At 47.3% G+C, this 23336-nt stretch overlaps 1 protein-coding gene across 1 annotated transcript in view; it reads left to right on the top strand.

The window, feature by feature from the left end:
• Nucleotides 1-1663: 1663 nt before the first annotated feature.
• Nucleotides 1664-23336, top strand: part of LOC142312941 (uncharacterized) — a 47409-nt gene continuing 25736 nt past the window's right edge. Inside the window, exons 1-6 of the mRNA XM_075351929.1 lie at nt 1664-1741; nt 1871-2050; nt 2133-2256; nt 2340-2437; nt 2633-2723; nt 5645-6862. Of these exons, the coding sequence (XP_075208044.1) occupies nt 1664-1741; nt 1871-2050; nt 2133-2256; nt 2340-2437; nt 2633-2723; nt 5645-6862 (1789 nt within the window). The remainder of the gene's footprint in view (nt 1742-1870; nt 2051-2132; nt 2257-2339; nt 2438-2632; nt 2724-5644; nt 6863-23336) is intronic.

Genomic DNA, 23336 nt, shown 5'->3' with positions numbered 1-23336 from the left:
AAGGGTTTATATAATAGGGACAAGTACAATAATCATAAACAATACAAGCCACAGACTGCTCCAGGAGGAGAAGACCCTGCCTGTGAAGGCTCACAGTCTACAAGTGATAGGTGAGGGTAGAGCTGGTCGTGCGGTGCTATATCAGAATGAGGGTTACTGCAGATTGTAGGCTTGGTGGAAGAGGTGGGTCTCCAGGTTCCTTTTCAAGCTTGTCAAGGTAGGCGAGAGTCTGATATGTTGTGGTGGAGAGTTCCAGAGTATGGGGGATGCACGGGAGAAATCTTGTATGCAATTGTGGGAAGAGGGGATGAGAGGGGAGTAGAGAAGGAGAGCTTCTGAGGATTGGAGGTTACGTGCAGGTACGTACTGGGAGACTAGTACACAGATGTAAGGAGGAGACAGGTTGTGGATGGCTTTGTAGGTTATGGTTAGGGTTTTGAACTGGAGTCGTTGAGCAATGGGAAGCCAGTGAAGGGATTGGCAGAGAGGAGAGGTCGGGGAGTAGTGGAGGGACAGGTGGATTAGTCGGGAAGCATAGTTTAGAATAGATTGTAGGGGTGCGAGACTGTTAGAAGGGAGGCCACAGAGCAGGAGGTTGCAATAATCCAGGCGGGAGATAATAAGGGCATGTACTAGGGGTTTTGCAGCTTCTTGGGAAAGGAATGTAAGAATCCTGGAAATATTTTTGAGTTGGAGGCGGCAGGAGGTGAAGAGGGCTTGGATGTGTGGCTTGAAAGAGAGAGCAGATCTCCTCTATGTACACCTGTGACTCAATGCCATACACCTCGTACACACACGGTTTGCTCTGTACATGTCACACACACACGGCCTTACTCCACACACATCATACACACGGCTCCGCTCTGTACACCTCGTACACACACGGCTCTGGTCCGTACACCTCGTACACACACGGCTCTGGTCCGTACACACACGGCTCTGCTACATCCACACTCCACACATACACATCACCTCATCCAGCACCATGACACCCAGCACAGCAGAGTCCTGCATACACTGAGGAGCTGATCATGTGACCCCTGACTCCTCCCCTCCATGTGACATCATCACAGGTCCTGGAAGCACAGACCCGCCATATATGTAGTGTGCGGCTCTGCAGGAGGAGGTATGTGGAGATTCCCCATTATGCGCTGATAACTTTTAATAACACATTTTTGGTGAAGAGAAGACAGGCGGCCGCTCCTCTGTTATTTCCAGTATTAACTGTGCAATTACTGTGATAACAAATACGTAGAGTTAATATTTGTACCACTTTTCCACAGTACTATCACATTACTTGGGAAAATATCACTTTCATGTTCTCAGTCTCCAAGTTCCCGAATGTTTGTTATTTTTTCTGATTGCATTGTCAAATCGACGTCCTGCGATCACATAGCGAGAGGCTGATGGAACGTCTGACCACCCAGATGAGACGGACGCTATAGACCACAGCATCTAAGGTGTTAAACAACTTATACAATTGGGGTGATAGAGTAACGGCAAAGCTCAGGAAGAAGAAAGGAATTTTCCAACAATCATAAAATTCAAAATCTACAGGTGACATCTCCTGGGTTTCTTTATGATTTTCCATCTTTTTCGCATTCAGGTCCCTCCAATATCGGATCTTCTATATAAAATACTTTTCCTGATTGACCCATCAAGGATGAATATGGACAGGGACAAGATGGCGGAGAGGATATTCCACCTCACCCTAGAGATCCTCTTCCGGCTTACTGGAGAGGTGAGAGATTCTGATGACGTCAAATTACATCATTCTTATCTATGGGAATAACAGATGGACAGAACTGGAGAGGTGAGGACTCTGGAAATGTCTGGAGTGAGATTTATTAATGTGTCTCTCCATAACCAGGATTACACAGTAGTGAAGAGGACCTCTAGTGATCGCTGTCAGGATCCTGTGTCTGAGGGATGGGGAAGACCCTTGAGCCCAATCACGGGGCCTCCACCTCACCCCCCGATACATGAGGACATCAATGACCAGAAGATCCTAGAACTCACCTACAAGATGATTGAGCTGCTGACTGGAGAGGTGACACTGCTGGGAATGCTGGGACATTATACAGTAACGCTATGAAGGGATCGGGGGATGACGGTATCATTGTATGTCTCAGGTTCCTATAAGGTGTCAGGACGTCACAGTCTATTTCTCCATGGAGGAGTGGGAGTATTTAGAAGGACACAAAGATCTGTACAAGGACGTCATGATGGAGGTTCCCCAGCCCCTCACATCACCAGGTAATAGACAGGACTAAATACACACGGCCTATAATTATCTGTATGTAAGGAATGAATTCAGTCCCTGTATGTGTCTCCTCCAGTTCTATCCAGTAAGAGGACAACACCAGAGAGATGTCCCCGTCCTCTTCTTCCACAGGACTGTAAAAAAGAAGATCTTGATGTTCCTCAGGATCATCAGGTAGATGGAGTGAAGGTGTCATGAAATCTCCCTATGATGTGTAGACAGATGTGAAGGTCTTGTGCTCAGTCTTGTTTTCTCCACCAGTATTATATGTTTTATACTTGTGTAATGAGAACGGAGGAGATGGCAGGATTAGAGCTGATCAAAGATGAGACTTCTCCATCTGTCTGTGACATATAATATTTGTTACAGGCTGAAGATCTGACACATATTAATACTGCAGGGAAATATGTGAGTGGGGATGAGCGGAGTAAAGAGGAGATTCCTACAGATAACTGCCCAGGTGAGTAGTGACCACTAAATGCAGAGAAGTCAGATTGTTCTCAGTCACCAACTGTCACTGTTTATCGATAGTGTAGTCCAGCTATATCAGAATTAAAGGTCGTAATTCTGCTGTTATACCACTCCACTATCCCTATTAGGCCTTGCTCCCACTTCCGTTTAAGACGGATGCTCTTGCGTCAAATGCCATACGCAAATGGGAGCAAGGCTTTAGTCTGAGTATTTCTGTAAGAACTTGTACTGGAGTCATCCATTGTTGAGTTTTAGAGACCAGAAAATAAAAATCTCATCTTGTTAAATTTAATTTACTCTACACATAATTTTTAATTTTGGCCAAATGTGAATTTCTGTACAGTAACAGCAGAGTATCCTATTACCCTGACATTTCAATTTTTGTGAGAAAAGAGTAAACTAATTTCAAAGAAGTTCATGATAAACTACACAAAAAAAACATTACACCTATGCCATGCATGATTGAAGTCTCTATTGACTTTATGTTATGAAATACATAATGTTTTCGATCCTTACTTTACATATACATATTTATATACTTTAAAATGCCTAAATTGACCCAAGTGATTTTGAGATTTTTTTTTAAGTGACAAATTGCACTTTTCGCTAGTGGTAATTTTAGGTTCATTCATTTGTTTTTATTTTATTTATAAAATAAAATCTGAAATTTGCCAAAAATGTTGAGTTAAAAAATTCAAACATTTGATCTTGTATGCCCTTAAAACAAATACTGATACCACACAAAATATTTAGTAAATAGCAATTACCATATTTCTTCTTTTCATTGGCAGAATTTTTCAAACGTACATTTATATTTTTAAGGTTTTAAAAGGCTTAACCTCTTCATAAACTTTTATCATAACTCCTTCCCGACCATGAAGTAGACTTATCTCTGTGCCGCACAGCTAAGTCGTGGTGCTCATGCTGGCAGATAGGCTGTCTCCACATGATTGCCGCCGGGAGCTCAGCTTAAATGATAGCCGAGCTCTGACATTCAGAGTTGTTTAATGCCGCCACTAATAGTGATCACAGCATTAAAGGGAACCTTTCAGGTCCAATATGCACCCAGAACCACAAGCAGCTCTGGGTGTATATTGCTAATCCCTGCCTAACTTTCCTGTATATACTAGCATAGATAAAGAGATCTTTAGAAAAAGTATTTATAAAGCTCCGTTATGATATGCTAATGAGACTAGTCACAAGGGCGTTAGTTCTCTTTGCCAGTCGGCCCCGTTAGCATATAAGCACACCCCTATGAGTATGCTAACATGCTAATGAATGCGCAGCATAAGAGGCATGGTCACTTTCACCTCTCTGCTGCCACTGCTGGTTTTCAGCTCATTGCGCACAATCAGAACGTCCACGGACTTCCGATCATGCGAACTACACCAGTTTAAAGCCGGGATGCGTACACCAGGCTTCATAGTACGCATGACTGGAAGTCCGAAACTTTTGATCATGCGCACTGAGCCAAAATCCAGCGTTGAGCGCGGTGGCAGCAGAGAGGAGAGATGGACCATGCTTTTGACGCGGCACATGATCTGAAAAATTTGCACTACAATATGGCTTTTCTTTCCTTCTGAGCCTTGTATTGTGCGTCAAAAGTAAATTTCTACCACTTATGGGGTAGTGGTATACTTAGGGAAAAACTGAACAGTGCAATGTCTTCCTGACATGTGCGCAAACTTCATCATCAACTACAAAAAAATCTGACTGCTGTGCTGCCAACAAGGGTTTTGCCAAGAGTAGTAAGTCTTGTTTGCCAGAGGATTCAAATACTTATTTCTCTGCAGAAAATGCAAATAAATTTATATAACTTATACAATGTGATTTTCTGGATTTTATTTTGGATATTCTATCTTTCACTGTTAAAATTAACCTACCCTTAAAGTTATAGACTGTTCGTGTCTTTGTCAGTGAGCAAACTTACAAAATAAGCAAGAGATCAAATAATTATTTCCTTCACTGTATTAAGAACAGTAAAAAATAAAAGTCTTTGAAAATATGAAAAAAAAATCAAATAACTCCTCCCCCTTAAAAATAAATATAATAAAAAAAAATTAGAAATACACATGTGATATCACTGCACTGAGAAAAGTCTGATCAATACATAAAAAAAAAGTATTTTTGGTCACTGCTACACCACAAAAAATGCTCTAAGAAGCTATGAAAATATTATGTCTAACCCAAAATGATATCAATAAAAACATCTCGCCCTGCAAAAAAGAAATAAGCCATCACACAGCTCCATTGGCAGAAAAATGTAAACTTTACAGGTCTCGGTAAATGGGGACACAACCACCCAATTTTTTATTTTTTTTTACAAACTTCTAATTTTTTTTTTACACCATTAAAATAAATAAAAAATTGACATGTTTGGTATTGCCACAATAGTAGTAATGAGAATCTTATTGCAAGGTTAAATTGTGGGTTTTTTTTTCACAATTTCTCCCCCATTTGGAACTTTTAACCATTTTGTAGTATACTATGTGGTAAAATGGTATAATTGAAAAATACAACTCATTCCGCAAAGAAACAAGCAGCAGTATGTCTATGTGGACAGAAAAAAAAAAAGTTATGGCTTTGGGAAGAGGTGGGAAAAAAATTACCCGCAAAAACAGAAATTGGCCCATCAGGAAGGGGATAAAGACGTGTCAATTTCACTCAGTCAATTCATCTATAGTAGTAGTGACAATTTTTTTTGAGGTTTATTATTCCAATATTTGGGAGGCAGAGTGAACAAAGAAGGTTGAACATTATACGTTACTGGTTTGTGCTCTTAGGTCTACTGTTGGATTGTTAACTGTTTTCGTCTTAGTCAATAATTATTGTAATGCCTTGGATATTTTACCAATGTAAAAAAATATAATGCAGGATATTTTATTCAAACATTATGTTTATTTTTGACAGATGATCGTACCAGGAGGTCAGAAGGACATCTGACATCTTCACTTTATAAATCTGATGACATTGATGTCACACAAGACATAACAGACATCTATGCCGCTATTCCAGAAATACCATCATCCCTTTACAGCACAGATCTATCAATTGATCCTTTTAAACAGATCCTATCTTTTGATTCATCTCAGAAAAATAATGAACACAAAAAAGGCTTAAAACATCGAACTGCTCCTATAGCCAACAAGTCATTTTTAAGTGCAGAATATGAAAAACGTTTTTCCTCTAAAACGTCTTTTATTACACATCAAAAAATTCACAAAGAGGAACAAAGATTTTCTTTTTTAGGGTATGGGAACTACTTTAAACAGAAATTAGACCTTGTTAGACAAAAAAGAGTTCACGCAGGGAAGCCATATTCATGCTCCGAATGTGGTAAATGTTTTGTTTATCAATCATATCTTGTTACACATCAGAGAAGTCACACAGGGGTTAAGCCATATTCATGTTCAGAATGTGGGAAATGTTTTGCACATAAAACAAACCTTGTTATACATCAAAGAACTCATACAGGGGAGAAGCCATATTCATGTTTAAAATGTGAGAAATGTTTTGCAGATAAATCATATCTTGTTGCACATCAGAGACGTCATACAGGTGATAAGCCATATTCATGTTCAGAATGTGGGAAATGTTTTGCAAAGAAGTCAAATGTTGTTACACATCAGAGAACTCACACAGGGGAGAAGCCATTTTCATGTTCAGATTGTGATAAATGTTTTGCACATAAATCAAAACTTGTTACACATCAGAGATCTCACACAGGGGAGAAGCCATTTTCATGTCCAGATTGTGATAAATGTTTTGCACATAAATCAAAACTTGTTGCACACCAGAGAACTCACACAGGGGAGAAGCCATTTTCATGTTCAGAATGTGGGAAACATTTTACACAGAAATCTCATCTTTTTACACATCAGAGAACTCACACAGGGGAGAAGCCATTTTCATGTTCAGATTGTGATAAATGTTTTGCATATAAATCAAAACTTGTTGCACATCAGAGAACACACACAGGCGAGAAGCCATTTTCATGTTCAGAATGTGGGAAATGTTTTACACAGAAATCACATCTTTTTACACATCAGAGAACTCACACAGGAGAGAAGCCATTTTCATGTTCAGAGTGTGGGAAATATTTTACCAACAAAAGAAATCTTATTAAGCATCAATTATCTCACAAAGGGAGAAGCAATTATCATACCTAGAAGGTGAGAAATGTTTTACTCGAAAATTTCCTTTGTAGTCAACAAAATATAAACTCAACCAGGATGAAACTGAAACTAACTGTACAAGACAACATCTAACAGGGAGACAAATAACGACAAAAACTTAAAAGAGAAAGTAAGTTAGAACTTACATTGGAATTAAAACATGCAATTACTAAGATACATCTGTTATCTAAAAATAAAATTAAATGAAATATTCCATGTTCATAGAAAATTTCAGTTATATATTTATATATTCACTGTATGGAATATATATGGAGTATTGCAACACTTTTCCTTAAACCTCACAAAAACTTCCCGTTTCCTCCTCTCTTCTTCCTAACTCCCAATCTCAGGGATCAGCCATTTATGATTCTTTTTCAAGCCATAATCTCCGTGTGTGAATTTTTTTTTTTAAATTTTCTATATTACAATAATAAACATGTCCCTATTGCAAATTCCTATTTACTTATATGATCCATTCCTTCTTTATTGAAACATCTGGTGTGGTCCATTCCATTTAAAATAACATGTTTCCATCTCCCAGCTTCCTTATCTCAATTTGTAATGTTGGGGTAAGACAATACAGAGACCTCATGCACAAAAATATTAGGGCTACAGCCAGGTCACATATTTTACACTGAAGAATAGCGCTATCTCCATGTTTTTTCATACAAGGAACTATAGATGAGACAAGATACTCCTATTTAGGCATTCTCAATTATTCTCAAATGGTCTTTATATAAACCAGATCAGTGAGTCTCATACCGAATAGAGAAGCTCCAGAGACAAAGACCCCTTCTCGTATTAACATGCTAGAAGCCAGGCCTGAAGAATCTGGGCACCTTGGCTGGATACTTTCATTTTGGTTCTAATGTTTCTTTTAGACTAGGCATTCTTTCCCTTGATCATTTGCAGAAGTCTGGGAATCATTGGTATAGGAGGAAACACATATGCTAATCAAAACTTCTTCAAGAGCATCCAGTGCCCATGGTCTGTCGCTCTTAAGATGGAGCAGAACCACTCTACTTCCGTGTTTACTTTGGTCACCATCAGATCGATATGAGAGTCCCCCCACAACTCTGTAATGCAGCAGAAAATGTTTTGGTCCAGCGACCACTTGCCTGGAAGGGTTAAATTGCGACTTGGCCTGTCTGCTAGAACATTCAAGCTCCCCTTGATATGCAACGTTGTCAACCTTTTCAGTCTGGTCTCTACACAGATAAAGATTAGTGTCACTTGAAGTGCTCTTGGTATAGATCTTGCATTTCCCTAGTGGTCTATATAGGATACTCATGTCAGGTTGTCTGACATGATCATTACAGTTTTCCCCTGGATGGATGGATGGATAAAAAAGAAGAGCTAACTGAACGAACTGCTCTTATCTCTCTGAGGTTGGACAAAAGGAGATTCTCTCTCAGAGACCATGTTCACTTCACTCTGTCGCTACCATTTATGTGGGCACCCTATCTTGTTAGAGATGTGTATATATATATATATATATATATATATATATATATATATAATTGCTATGTATATCCATATATGAGGAGCAAAGAGTTTGTTGTTTCTGAAGTGAAGCCACCATCTCAGCAAAGACTCTAGAACACATCGGAATCCAACTTGCCGAGAGATCGTAAATGTCTGTCCGTTTTTGCAGTATTTCCAGCTGTAAAGGTCGCATGTGCCATCTGGTCCACTTGAAATCACCTTGCTGGCTGCTACAAGGGACACTGGTCTAGGTTGTCTTAATTTGACTGCAGCCTTGACTGCTTGGAGTCTTTGTACTGGAATTGCCAGGTACATGCTTCTGTTGTCCAGAATATACCCCTGGAATATTCTTCCTAGGGATGGAGAGGTATAGTATTCTTCCCAATTGATTAGGTCTGAATCCCAAATCCAGATAAATTGAGAGGATTTCTGTTGATGAGGCAATTATAAGCAAATTATCCAGGTGTGGGAAGATGCTTATACCCCTCTTTCTGAGCCCTGCAATAACTGCAGCCACAACTTTTGTGAAGATTCAAGGAGCTGAGGAAATCTCGAAAGGAAGTGCGGTGAACTGGAGATTAATTAGACTGCCCTTTACCCAGACCGCTGTGCAAATATATTTTCAATGATTTGTGTGGACAAGAATATGCAGATACACTGACAAGCGTATTTGTCACGCTCCCCGGGTCCTCGGCTCCCCTCCCCGGGTCCTCTGCTCCGCTCCCCGGGTCCTCCGCTCCGCTCCCCGGCTCACCTGCCCTGCTCCCCGCTCTCCAACCTCCAGTGCCCGTCCTTCCCAGGCCCCCTGGTCAAAGCTCCCGGCGCCCGACGGCTTCCCAGGTCCTGGCCGGCTCCCCTGCGTCCTCCTCTCAGCTTCCTTCCCTGGCTTCTGGCACCCGCGCCGCGCGCACGCGCATTAGGGCGCGCGCGCGGTCACTGACCCTTTCTTAAAGGGCCAGTGTCAAATTACAGGAAATGATGCACATAGGCACAGGGTATATAGGGGGTTAATGTCCAAGGGAGCGGGGCCTGTTCTTCGTGTTTTCCCAAGCTAGGAGTCAGGTCTCCTTGTGTTTTGTGAGATACTTACCTCTCTATCTTCTAGAGCCGATCCTGCATCGCCATCCGGTTCTGCGGTACCTCGAACCCCGAACGCTGTCCATCTGCCATCCTGACAGTCCGTACCATCTCGGATCCCTGCGGTGACCCGTCATCTCGCTCCAACGGTTCCGGACCCCGCCTGACACCATCACGGCTTCCGAACCTGAGCTCCGTCACCCGGACCACCATCAGTGACCTCGTGGTCCCAGGGACTTCTCCATTTTCTCCCAGTGCACGGACTGTCCTGCTACCTACAGTGCTCCGGCTACCGGACTCCTGTCCCTCATCCGGGAGTTCGGCCCAGTGGATCCACCTCCAGGGTCTACCCGTCCATCTGGCCCTAACAGTAAGAACAGGCCATGGATCCCGCCGAAGCACTAGCGGCCTTGCATGAGGAACTCCAACGCCAGCGTGAAGTTCAGACCCGCATGCTGAACTTTATGACTTCCGTGGACACCCGCCTGACCACGCTACAAGCGGCAGTCACGTCTTCAACATCCCGAGCCTCCACTAGTCAAGCCACGACCCCCGCTCCTGTGGCTGCCTCTTCGGATGCTTCCAGACTGCGTTTGGCCACACCACCCCGGTACGCCGGAGATCCCAAGACCTGCAGGGGGTTTATAAACCAATGCTCCCTCCATTTCACGCAGCTGCCACATCTGTTTGCCTCCGACCAAGCCAAGGTCGCCTTCATCATGTCTCACCTAGAGGGCGAGGCACTGGCGTGGATGAACCCCTTGTGGGAGAAGGAGGAACCTATGACCAAGAACCTCCAGGAGTTCCTGCAGGCCTTTCGCAGCACCTTTGACGAACCCGGACGCGCCTCCGCGTCTGCGTCATCACTTCTCCGGTTACGTCAGGGAACACTGACGGTGGGTCAATACGCCATCCGTTTCCGCACCTTGGCTTCAGAACTCGGGTGGAATAACGAGGCCCTAACCGCCGCCTTCTGGGAAGGACTATCGGGTCGAATCAAAGATGAGCTGGCTGGACGTGATGTACCGTCCACCCTGGACGCCCTGATTACTCTAGCGACTCGAGTGGACATACGCTTTCAGGAGCGGTCCAAAGAGGTATCCCGTGAGAGACGTCCGGTACGGCACTCCTCTCCTCCACGGAAGCCCGCCGTACTCCAGTCAACGGCCTCTGGTGTCTCCGTCCATGAGCCCATGCAGATCGACCGTGTGCGACAGTCTGAACAACGTCGAGCAGAGCGGCTCGCCAAGGGTCTCTGCTTTTACTGCGGAGAGGGCACACACCTGCTACGTGCCTGTCCAGAGAGGCCGGGAAACTCCAAAGCCTAGGGTTGGTAGGAGAGGCCACCCTAGGTGCTGGGACTCTCTCAGACCCAGTCACATGGACTGTGCAAGTAACAACGGGAGAGACGCGGTTTACGGCTGAGGCGTACCTCGATTCTGGGGCAGCAGGCAATTTCATCCAGCAGGCCACGGTGGACAAGTACCAGGTGCCTGTTACTCCACTCGACAGGCCCCTCGTGATTGCCTCTGTGGATGGGAGACCTCTCTCTGACACCATCTCCTGGATCACCAAGCCGCTTGAACTGCGTATCGGTGCTCTGCACACCGAGAACATCGCTCTCTACGTCCTCCCACATATGTCACATCAAATTCTGCTGGGTCTTCCCTGGTTGCGGACACACGAGCCTTCAGTCAGCTGGGGCACTGGTGATATTACTCGATGGGGGCCTTCTTGCCATGAGAGGTGTCTGAAGACCATACAACCCATCCGGCGACCTCCGGTTCCCGAGTCCCTACCGGGACTGCCCTCAGCCTATTGGTCCTTCGTGGACGTCTTTGACAAGAAGGAGTCCGAAGTACTTCTGCCACATCGTCCTTACGATTGTGCCATTGACCTGCTCCCGGGAACTACACCACCTCGAGGACGGATATATCCACTGTCTCCAGCCGAAACAAGGGCCATGTCTACGTACATCACAGAGAGCCTGGCTAAGGGATTCATCCGGAGATCCTCCTCTCCTGCTGGAGCAGGCTTCTTCTTCGTAAAGAAGAAAGAGGGTGACCTACGCCCATGTATAGACTACCGGGGATTGAACCTAATCACCGTGAAAAACAAGTACCCCCTGCCGCTCATCCCCAAATTGTTTGATCGGCTCAGAGGAGCTCGTGTGTTCACCAAGTTGGATCTTCGGGGTGCCTACAACCTGGTCCGTATCCGCTCAGGGGATGAATGGAAGACCGCGTTTAACACTCGCGATGGGCACTATGAATACTGCGTGATGCCCTTCGGCCTGTGTAACGCACCAGCTGTCTTCCAAGAATTAGTGAACGATGTGTTTCGGGACCTTCTCTACATCTGTGTGGTGGTATATCTGGACGACATCCTTGTCTTCTCTCCGGACCTCCAGACCCACCGAGAGAACGTGCAACTGGTTCTACAACGACTGAGAGAGAATCGTCTGTACGCCAAGTACGAGAAGTGTGTCTTCGAACAGTCTTCTCTCCCCTTCCTGGGGTACCTCATCACCGATACCGGACTGCAGATGGATCCCAAGAAGGTCTCCTCCATTCTCAACTGGCCCCCTCCTTCTGGACTGAAGGCAATCCAACGATTTCTGGGATTCGCTAACTATTACCGCCAGTTCATTCCTCACTTCTCGGCTCTGACTGCTCCTCTCTCCGCCTTGACCAAGAAGGGGGCTAATCCAAAGGACTGGTCACCTGCGGCCGACGCCGCGTTTGGCGCTCTAAAGCGAGCCTTTGCCTCCTCTCCTGTACTCCACCGTCCAGAGTTAAACCGCCAGTTCACCTTGGAGGTGGATGCCTCCTCCTCGGGAGCCGGAGCAGTGCTCATGCAGAAGTCCTCCTCCGGGAAGATGGTGACGTGCGGTTTCTTCTCCAAGAGCTTCTCCGCGCCTGAACGCAATTACACCATCGGTGACCGAGAGCTATTGGCGGTCAAACTGGCTCTGGAGGAATGGCGCTATCTTCTAGAAGGAGCAGTGTACCCTGTCATTGTTTACACGGACCACAAAAACCTGGAATACCTGCGGACTGCTCAGCGACTGAACCCACGGCAAGCCAGGTGGTCCTTGTTCTTTGCCCGGTTCGACTTCCAGCTTCATTTCCGACCCGCAAACAAGAATGTACGCGCTGATGCCTTGTCTAGGTCTTTCGTGCCCATGGAACAGGAGGAAGAGACATCTCAACCCATCATCTGTCCAAGCAAGATTATTCCGGTGGCTCCTGTCACCCTGGCCCAGATACCGCCCGGGAAGACCTATGTCTCTGAGACTGACAGGCAAAAAGTGTTACACTGGGGCCATGCCTCGAAAATAGCCGGTCATGCAGGTCAGAAGAAAACATGGAGCGCTATTGTACGTCATTACTGGTGGCCATCCCTGCGCACGGACGTTGCCTCTTTTGTCTCTGCCTGCTCCTCCTGTGCCAGGAACAAGACACCCAAACACCTGCCATACGGCCGTCTTCTGCCTCTGCCCATACCCTCAGTTCCCTGGCAGCACATAGCGATGGACTTTATTACGGACTTGCCATTGTCCTCCGGACACACAGTCATATGGGTCGTGGTGGATCGATTCTCTAAAATGGCCCATTTCGTTCCTATGGCTGGACTGCCCTCTGCTCAGGAACTCGCGGACGCCTATATACATCACATCTTCCGCTTGCATGGCTTTCCATCACACATAGTGTCCGACAGAGGAACTCAGTTCACCTCCCGCTTCTGGAGGGCTCTCTGCAAACATCTGGGAGTGACTCTAGACTTTTCATCTGCCTACCATCCTCAGTCTAATGGCCAAGTGGAGAGGGTCAATCAGATATTGACCTCTTTCTTACGTCACTACGTGAACGCCCATCATGACGATTGGTCCACGCTTCTTCCTTGGGCAGAAATCTCCCATAATCACCACGTCAGTGAGTCCTCCTCCAGTTCTCCCTTCCATGTCGTCTACGGACTTCAGCCGTCTGTCCCATTGCCTGTATCCTCGTCCTCGGACATCCCTGCTGCTGATGCAGTACTCCGTGACTTTACTACCATTTGGGACTCAGTTAAGGCGTCCCTTGCACAGGCAACCCTGCGGATGAAGAGACACGCGGACAAGAGACGCCTAGATCCTCCGTGTTTCTCTCCGGGAGATCTCGTCTGGCTTGCTTCCAAGTACATCCGACTGAAGATACCATCCTACAAGCTGGGACCTCGCTACATCGGGCCGTTTAAAGTCCTCGGCAAGATCAATGAGGTTTCCTACAAACTACAGCTCCCGGCCACAATGAGAATACCCAACTCCTTCCACGTCTCTCTGCTCAAGCCGGTTGTCCTTGGTCCCTTCTCCGCTGCCGCCAGCCCGGCTCCTCCTCCTATTGCTGAGGACGACATCTATGCGGTAAGGGATATCGTGGCCATGAAGACCGTACGTGGTCGGCAGTTCTTCCTGGTGGACTGGGAGGGGTATGGTCCTGAGGATAGGTCCTGGGAGCCCAGGGAGAACGTGGGCACTCCTCTGATCCGTGCCTTCATGTCCCGGTTGCGGGGATGGGGGCGTGGGGGGGGGGTACTGTCACGCTCCCCGGGTCCTCGGCTCCCCTCCCCGGGTCCTCTGCTCCGCTCCCCGGGTCCTCAGCTCCGCTCCCCGGCTCACCTGCCCTGCTCCCCGCTCTCCAACCTCCGGTACCCGTCCTTCCCAGGCCCCCTGGTCTCCGCTCCCGGCGCCCGACGGCTTCCCAGGTCCTGGCCGGCTCCCCTGCGTCCTCCTCTCAGCTTCCTTCCCTGGCTTCTGACACCCGCGCCGCGCGCACGCGCATTAGGGCGCGCGCGGTCACTGACCCTTTCTTAAAGGGCCAGTGTCAAATTACAGGAAATGATGCACATAGGCACAGGGTATATAGGGGGTTAATGTCCAAGGGAGCGGGGCCTGTTCTTCGTGTTTTCCCAAGCTAGGAGTCAGGTCTCCTTGTGTTTTGTGAGATACTTACCTCTCTATCTTCTAGAGCCGATCCTGCATCGCCATCCGGTTCTGCGGTACCTCGAACCCTGAACGCTGTCCATCTGCCATCCTGACAGTCCGTACCATCTCGGATCCCTGCGGTGACCCGTCATCTCGCTCCAACGGTTCCGGACCCCGCCTGACACCATCACGGCTTCCGAACCTGAGCTCCGTCACCCGGACCACCATCAGTGACCTCGTGGTCCCAGGGACTTCTCCATTTTCTCCCAGTGCACGGACTGTCCTGCTACCTACAGTGCTCCGGCTACCGGACTCCTGTCCCTCATCCGGGAGTTCGGCCCAGTGGATCCACCTCCAGGGTCTACCCGTCCATCTGGCCCTAACAGTATTCTAAGGGGAAAAGGACCCCTAAAATCCCACGACAGGCATCCCTACAACATTGCACCCCCAAAAATCTCACCACAGGAGTACTGCCGCCATTGTATACCCCCCAAATCCCACAACTGATATCCCTACAGCACTAAACACACACACACACACACACACATATCCTAACATAGGTATCCCCCGTAGCATTATAGACCATTAAAATCCCACCACAGGCATCTCCCCAGCATTGTCCACCCGCCAAAATCCACCATAGGAATCTTCACATAATATAGACCTAACAAATCCCAAAAAAGGCATGCACCTGTATTATATCCATCCCAAATCCCACCACAGGCATCCTCCCTAGCATTAGAGACCCCATAAACCCCACCACATGGTTCCCGCTGGCATTAGAGACCTTCTAAACCCCACCACACGCATACCCACAGCAGTAAAGACCCACCAAATTCCCCCGCCCTTTTTCACGTGCTGCTTCTCATTGATGCAGAGAACGAAAGCTAAAGATGGGCAGCGTGCGTTCCAGCCATTCCATCGCATGGTGTGCTGTGCTCCGGGCTAGAAGGGATGCCAACAACACATTGATGTCAAATGACATTGACGTCACACCTACCAGGAGGCCATACATTCTAACATCTACTGTTTGTACTGTGCATGGCAGCCTCTTTAGTGAATGTACAGTACAAATTGGCGGAAAATTTTAAAAAAATCACAGACTGCACAGAAAAGCACCCAGTTTTTATTGGCAACCCAGGTCATGGGTCACGTAAAATGATGTGGTGAGCCAGATTTGGCCCAAGGGGCCTTGAGTTTGTCAACCTTGCCTTATATATCACATGGACATTTTGTTCCATTGATTAACCAATTACATCAACATATCAGAGAATCATAGACTTGTAACGTTGGAAGGAATCTCAATGGCCATCGGGTCCAAATCCCTGCAGATTTTCCTAAATCACTCCAGCTATATGTTTATCTAGCTTCTGCTTTAGGATTTCCATTGATGGAGAGCTCACTACCTCCTGTGGTCACCTGTTCCACTCTCTGATTGCCCTCATTGTCAGAAAGGTTTTTTTTTTAAATATCTAATCTATATCTCTTTTTTAGTTTCATCCCATTGCTTCTTGCACTTAATTGTGCTAATGAGAATAGGGTTGTTCTCTTTGCACTGTGACTTCCTTTCAGATATTTGTAGACCGCTGTAAGTCTCCTCTCAGCCTTCTCTTTTGCAAACTAAACATTCTTACTTATTTTAGCTGGTCTTCATAGGACATGGTTTGCAGACCTCCTACCATCTTGGTTGCTCTTCTCTGGACTTGTTCCAATATATCGATATCTTTCTTGAATTGGCGAGCCCAGAACTGTACACAGTATTCCAGGTGGGGTCTGACCAGGGTAGAGTATAGGGGAATGATCTTTTCATCTAAATTCAATGCTTGTCTTGGTACATCTTAAAATTTTGTTGTTTTTTTTTTAGCTGCAGCATCACACTGTTGGCTCATGTTGAATCTGTGATCTACTATTATCCCCAAATACAAACCGTTAACAGATCCATTTTCCATAGATTCCCAGATATGTTATTAAATGAACAAAAAAGTTGTGTTTGCAGAACTTTTTTGCCAACGGGTCTCTGCAAGATCCATTCTAACGGATGATTACAGGACATGTGAACTCAGCCTAAGTGTGATAGTAGCATAACTAAAAAAAAACTATATATATATAAATCTGTATTGCTTTAATTGTATTGACCTGTGGAATAAAGCCGCCCTATTACTTATACCGCATGGTGTACTGCATAAATAAATAAAGCCAATATCCTGCGCTCTACACTGAATGCTTATACCAGGGATTCAGTAAAATCTTTGAAAATTGTGATTCAGACAAAATTCTCAAGGACAAATTCACTGTAATAAGGCAGAGGGAATCACTTTGAACTCCCGTCTGGCCTGTGTTCGGCGGAGTCCATTTTTTTTACTTGTCTTTTTAGGTGAGCACAAAGGTGTGGTCATCAACCTTGTTCACCTTTGAAAAGATGGACATCACTGAACAGAGGGGTTATGGTTATGTGTATTGCTTATTCAGCCCTCATGAGAGGAGACACTTTGTATGTGAACTCATTTATTGTTACCAGTCTAGATGTCCTATATATGACCACATTAGTTTTATGAGAGGAGGCTCTTTGTATATATTGATTCCTTTACTTACTATATACTGGTCTGATTAAGTTATATGCAATTGACACTTTATCTTTATTTTCTAATCATCATATTCTTAGGATAGCTTTTTGACTCATATATTAATTGAGAATTTAAGTGTTTCTGTAGAAAATTCTTTTTTATCTCTGCTGGATTAACTTTTGTATGTACATTATTATTGGCATGTAATTTATAAGCCCTGCATCTATTGTATTTATCCTGACCGTACCTATACTTTTTTTTATATATATATATATATATATATATAGATACATTTTTTTTTGTGTGTGTGTAATCTCTTTTTATTAAAATTGAAATTAACATTTCACAAAATTCAAAAACAAACAAATATTGCATTATGCAGCCGAAGATACCTCCCCATAGCGGCAATATCAAGCATCTTAAACAACAGCTGAGTTGTCAAATAGCTCAGAACAGTAAACCGAACCATAGGAAGTCCCCATCAATTGGGGCAGCAAACCTCGAGTAGAAACGAAACAGAATATAGAAGAGTATAGAGAAAACAGAGAAAATAGGAGCGAGAGTGAAAGAGAAGGAATTCCAAGAGAAGGGGGAGAGGAGATGGGGAGACCAGTATCCTCAGCGGAGGGGCCCAAGAGAGGGCACGCGCTAAGTATTTTGCGCATTCAAGTCCGATTGCAGCCTTCCAAGGATGGTCTGAAGTGATGGAGAATCAAGAAATAGAATCCAAGGGGTCTAGGTCTTTAGAAACTTTTCTACTGAGTCAGATTCTGCAATTAAGTGTCTCCATTTTGTGGACGTTGGTCATCTCCGCAAACCATTCCTCCATGGTTGGCAACCTAGGGGGATCTCCAATATCTTGGGATCACCATGTGGTCTGCTGTGAGATATTATCTCAGCAGGTCCAATCTTTGTGATTTGATTGATCCAGGCAGGATCGAAAGTAGGGCCATCTGTGGAGAGCCCACCAAATTTTCCTCACTAACTTTATTTTGAGCTAGAAAGACAGACTGCCAGAATGGCCGGATGATAGGATAGTCCCACCAGATATGCTGCATTGTTCCACCCCACACCTCCAACATCTATCTCCAAGATCTATCATCTATCTATCTGGGAATATTGCATGGAGCATATTGAGATACTTGTACCATCGGGTGAGTATCTTAAAGTTTTTCTCCTGAGCGGCACAGGTGATGAAGAATTTATGAGTGAATATGAAGGCCTTTTGCCAATCCTCTTCAGAAATGGCTAGTCTCAGCTCTTTATTCCATTTCTCTATATACTTAAGACCCGATCATCTGTTTATTTAGTTAAAAAGGAGTATATAAGAGAGAGTTGTCTCGGGGGATCCTCTAGCAAAAAAGAGTTGTTCAAACTGCTTGGGCGTGGCGGTAAAAATCCTATGTCTACACCCTTCCATCAAGAAGGACCTAATTTGGAGGTACTCCAATCATGCCAAAGGACTCCTAACCTCAGAGGATAAGAAAGAAGAGGGAGTAGTTCTGATCCTTGTAGAATCTGGACAAACTATGTGTCTTCACGCTTCTTCCAGCACAAGTAATGGTCTACTCCCAGACCTGGGGGAAACTCCGGGTTGGAGAAAATCGACGAAAGAGGTCCATGGTCCCCAGAGAGAAATCCCCCCGGCATTCAAGATCCCAGCACCTCATTGCAGTTTTAAGGAATTCCGCCTCGACCTACCGAGCTTCTACATGACGATGAGATCCCCTGGCTTGAAGCTAAGAGGGGACCCTGTGTTTCACGAGATGTACTCTTGTCCCTATATGCAGGTGTCGCGGTTCCGATGTGGGGTCCAGCTTGATGAGAGGCCCTGGATCCTATATGGAAATGTGCTGTCGGGCGCTGTGTGGTCAGGGAAGCTTGAAACTTCCCCCGTCCAGGCAGATTCTGGAAAACCAACATGGAGTATGATCTTCCCTAGGGTCCTGCTGCCCTGTGTGGCGTCGGTTCCGTGGGGAGCAGAGATCCCTCTCCCCGCGGCAAGCGTTGTGAACTTCTCATTCCCACCGGAGCACCTGTAGATGCGACTGCTCTGCTGCTCTCCTGCTGGAGAACTCCCTAACTGTTGTATTGGCTCCTGCTGGCTGCTGGCTGCACCTCCCCCATCCTAGGTTCTAAGGTAGTGGGACTGGGGCCCCTCTTGAGGGCATCCTATAAATGCCACTCTGTCAGCGACCCCTTGATTACCCGACCCTAGCCCAGTCCCCAGTGGGAACAGGGCAACTTGTTGTGTATTTGAGTGTGTAATGTGGTGAAACCGGGACTGACCTCCTCAGGATCCGGGTTTAGCATTACACCCAATGTTGGGTGCAATACTCTGTGGCGACTGAATCCTCAGGGGCGCCACACATCCACTCCATACATGTACACACACACACCTTCACTCTATACATACACATTTCCGCAACATACACATTGTACACACAGGGCTTGACTCCATACACATATGGCTTCGCTCCGTACACACATGGCTCCGTTCCATACTTGTCATACACACGTTGCTTCTCCCTATACATATCGTACACACATGGCTCAGCTCTGCACACGAAGTACACACATGGCTCTGAACCATACACGGCTACACTCTGTACACCATACACACACGGCACTCCTCGTACACACACAGCTCTGCTCCGCACTCCTTGTACACACACGGGTCTGCTCTGTACACGTCGTGCACACACGGCTCCGCTACGTACACCTCGTACACACACGGCTCCTCTCTGTACACCTCGTACACACACGGCTCCCCTCCGTACACCTCGTACATACACGGCTCCGCTTCGTACACCTCGTACACACACGGCTCCGCTCCGTACACCTCGTACACACACGGCTCTGCTCCGTACACGTCGTACACACATGGCTCCGCTACGTACACCTCGTACACACACGGCTCTGCTCCGCACTCCTTGTACACACACGGCTCTGCTCTGTACACATCGTACACACGCGGTTTCGCTCCGTACACCTCGTACACACACGGCTCTGCTCCGTACACCTCGTACACACACGGCTCTGCTCCGTACACCTCGTACACACACGGCTCTGCTCCGTACACCTCGTACACATACGGCTCTGCTCCTTACACCTCGTACACACACACACGGCTCTGCTCCGTACACCTCGTACACATACGGCTTCGCTCCGTACACCTCGTACACACACAGCTTCGCTCCGTACACCTCGTACACACACACGGCTCTGCTCCGTACACCTCTTATACACACGGCTCTACTCCGTACACCTTGTACACACACGGGTCTGCTCTGTGCACGTCGCACACACACGGCTCCGCTATGTACACTTCGTACACACAAGGCTCTGCTCCGCACTCCTTGTACACACACGACTTTGCTACATACACCTCGTACACACACGGCTCCGCTCCGTACACCTCGTACACACACGGCTCTGCTCCGTACACCTTGTACACACACACGGCTCCGCTCCGTACACCTCGTACACACACGGCTCTACTCCGTACACCTTGTACACACACACGGCTCCGCTCCGTACACCTCGTACACACACGGCTCTGCTCCGTACACCTCGTACACACACGGCTCTGCTCAGCACTCTTTGTACACACACGGGTCTGCTCTGTACACATTGTACACACACGCCTCTGCTCCGCACTCCTTGTACACACACGGGTCTGCTCTGTACACATTGTACACACACGGCTCCGCTCCGTACACCTCGTACACACACGGCTTCGCTCCGTACACCTCGTACACAGACACGGCTCTGCTCCGTACACCTCGTACACACACGGCTCTGCTCCGTACACCTCGTACACACATGGCTCCGCTCCGTACACCTTGTACACACACGGCTCTGCTCCATCCACACTGGAAGCCCCTCCTGACCCCCACATAACCTTCACCTCATCAGGCACCATGACAACCAGCACAGCAGAGTCCTGCATACACTGAGGAGCTGATCATGTGACCCCTGACTCCTCCCCTCCATGTGACATTGTGAAGCCCCGCAGGTGCAGTGTCGGTGCATTACCTTCAGGGACTCCACTCGGCTGGATCTTGTCACCGGTAGGGAATCTTCTATTTGTCGTGACGCCACTCTCAGTATTGCGGTCAGTGGGGACCGCCACTGCAGGTTGAGGGACGCCTGGGGCTGATGGTGCGTGCAGTTAGTTGGAATAGCCTCCTGAGAGTGAGGCAAGCCCCAGGACCCTGTGTAGGTGCGTGGAACCACAAGGCGCAGAATAACTCCACACACGCAGAATGTCTTTCAGGGGTTTTACTCACTTCAGATGGCAGGGTGAGTAACCCGGGCGTAGCTGGGATGAACCAGGCTGGAACCAGGTATCCTTCAGGCTGACTTCTGATGGTGACTACCAACTCGCCTTCCTTAGCCCTTGGTGGTTTGGGGTAACCCCGACTTTTAGTCCCTATGGGGGTCACCCAGGGAAGTTGCTGAAGCCTCTCTCCCCTTCGGTTGCCGTTTGCTTGTTGCCTGGGCCAGATCACTCCAGCTACTTGCCTCCTGTGAACTGTGGGCCCTAACTGTGGCTACGTGGCTGCGGCTTTTAGGTGTTGTGGTGTGGGCTTTGAGGGCCCCACACCGGCAGGTTTAGCAGGGAAAGGTGGATCTATCCCCGCTCCGGGATCTGCCGCCCGTTTGGGCCTGGTTCTCCCTAGCAGTCTCCTTACTTCCCACTCTGTGCTCTCTCTCTAGCTGGAGATGGGTTTCGGGTAGCACTCCTAGGTGACCGTTCTCCCCCGTCGGTAGCCACTGCGCGGACGCTGTCAGACTGCAACAGCCCCAGGGGTAGGGTCTGCTCCCTTCGGAGCTCCCTGGACTCTGCTCTGAACCGGCTCACATCTGGGACCTTCACCGCTGCTCCTGTCTGAGCTCCACTTCCATGCTCCTCACTCCTCCACCCTCTGCTGCAGACTGTTTACTCCTCCTTCTCTTTTCCCTTTGTGCCTGCCTACGCCACCTAGCAACCAGGCTCTCTTACCACACCCCTTGAGAGGAGATGGAGGCTTTTGGCCCCCTCCACTATTCCAGTGGAGGTGAAGGCTTTTCCCCCTCCTGGGATCCCCAGGGGTCCTCTCAAAGGTACATGTGTGAGACCTGATCACTATGCGCCTGTGTAGTCACACCTCGGTCAGCCTTCTGGATTACCTGTATTGTACTGTCCCCAGCATGGGTGCAGTACTCAGTGGTGCCTGACCAGGTCAGGGGCGCCACATTCCCCCTTAGTTATCACCAGCACGTCCTCGGGCTGCAAGACAACATTTTAAAATGCATAAAACATTAAAACATGTAAAACATTTTTAAAAGCACCAGGTACCATACATCACCACCCTCCACCCACAAGTCCGTTAACCCACCCAAAACCCTTTCACGTTGGCCGCGCCTTCAGCCACTTCTGGCAGGATGTAGAGGCGGCTTTCATGGGCTGGTGGTCTTCAGGGCATACCTGGCCTGGTGGAGCCGCGCCTTCAGCCTCTTCTGGCAGGATGTAGAGGCGGCCTTCACAGTTGGTGCTGACCAGGTACCCTCTTTGTGGTGGAGAGCCAGGCCCCATAAACAGGCATGCTCTCTGGTTGCAGGTGAGCCAAGGCCCTATATACGGACGTGCTCCCTGGTTGCAGACGAGCCAAGCCCCTAAACAGGCTGACTCTGGTGGTGGTGGTGCCCTCTGGTGTAACTATTTACACTGCGAGAGTTTGTGGCTATAGCCCGTTCATAGCCTTAAGGTTCATTTCTCACATTAGTTTATGTGGGCACATACTTAAACTTGTAAAACGTTGCAAAACAAACTTTTTCAAACTGGTAACTTCTATGCTTCTTTCTGTACTTTATGTGGATTCCTCCTCACCAGGGCTTGGGCCTGTAGGGCTGCGGCACCTGTTGGTTTCTCCATCTTGGTCATCAATGGGTTCCTTTTCTTTTCTTTCCTCTGTATCTTCTGTATCTGTTTCTTTCTCCGTATCGGTTTCTTTTTCTGTAGGACATGGCGTTACGTCTAGCGCGTACCAGCCTCTTTCTCCTTGATGCATGGTAAACTGTACGGAATCTCCCATTCTTAAGTTTCTTCCAGGATGTCCTCTGGGCAAATTAGCTCTGACGTCTCTCCTATTGACAAAAATGCCTTCTTTGATACCAGGTGCAACGATGAATCCGTATCCTGACTTCAGGCTAAAGTCTTCCACAATTCCTCTACAAAGGGGTCCTCTGACCTGGGCTTTGGCTCTTCTCAGGAACCGTTTTTCTTCGAGGTCTCTGGCCGTGACTTCTCTCTGCTCTGGGGATGGCGGCGCAGGGGAAGACTGGGTTCT

The sequence above is a fragment of the Anomaloglossus baeobatrachus genome, chromosome 5, assembly GCF_048569485.1.
Source record: "Anomaloglossus baeobatrachus isolate aAnoBae1 chromosome 5, aAnoBae1.hap1, whole genome shotgun sequence".
In the NCBI taxonomy this organism is placed as follows: Eukaryota; Metazoa; Chordata; class Amphibia; order Anura; family Aromobatidae; genus Anomaloglossus; species Anomaloglossus baeobatrachus.
Note: the sequence above shows the minus strand (reverse complement) of the source record. Positions and strands in the feature narration are given on the sequence as shown.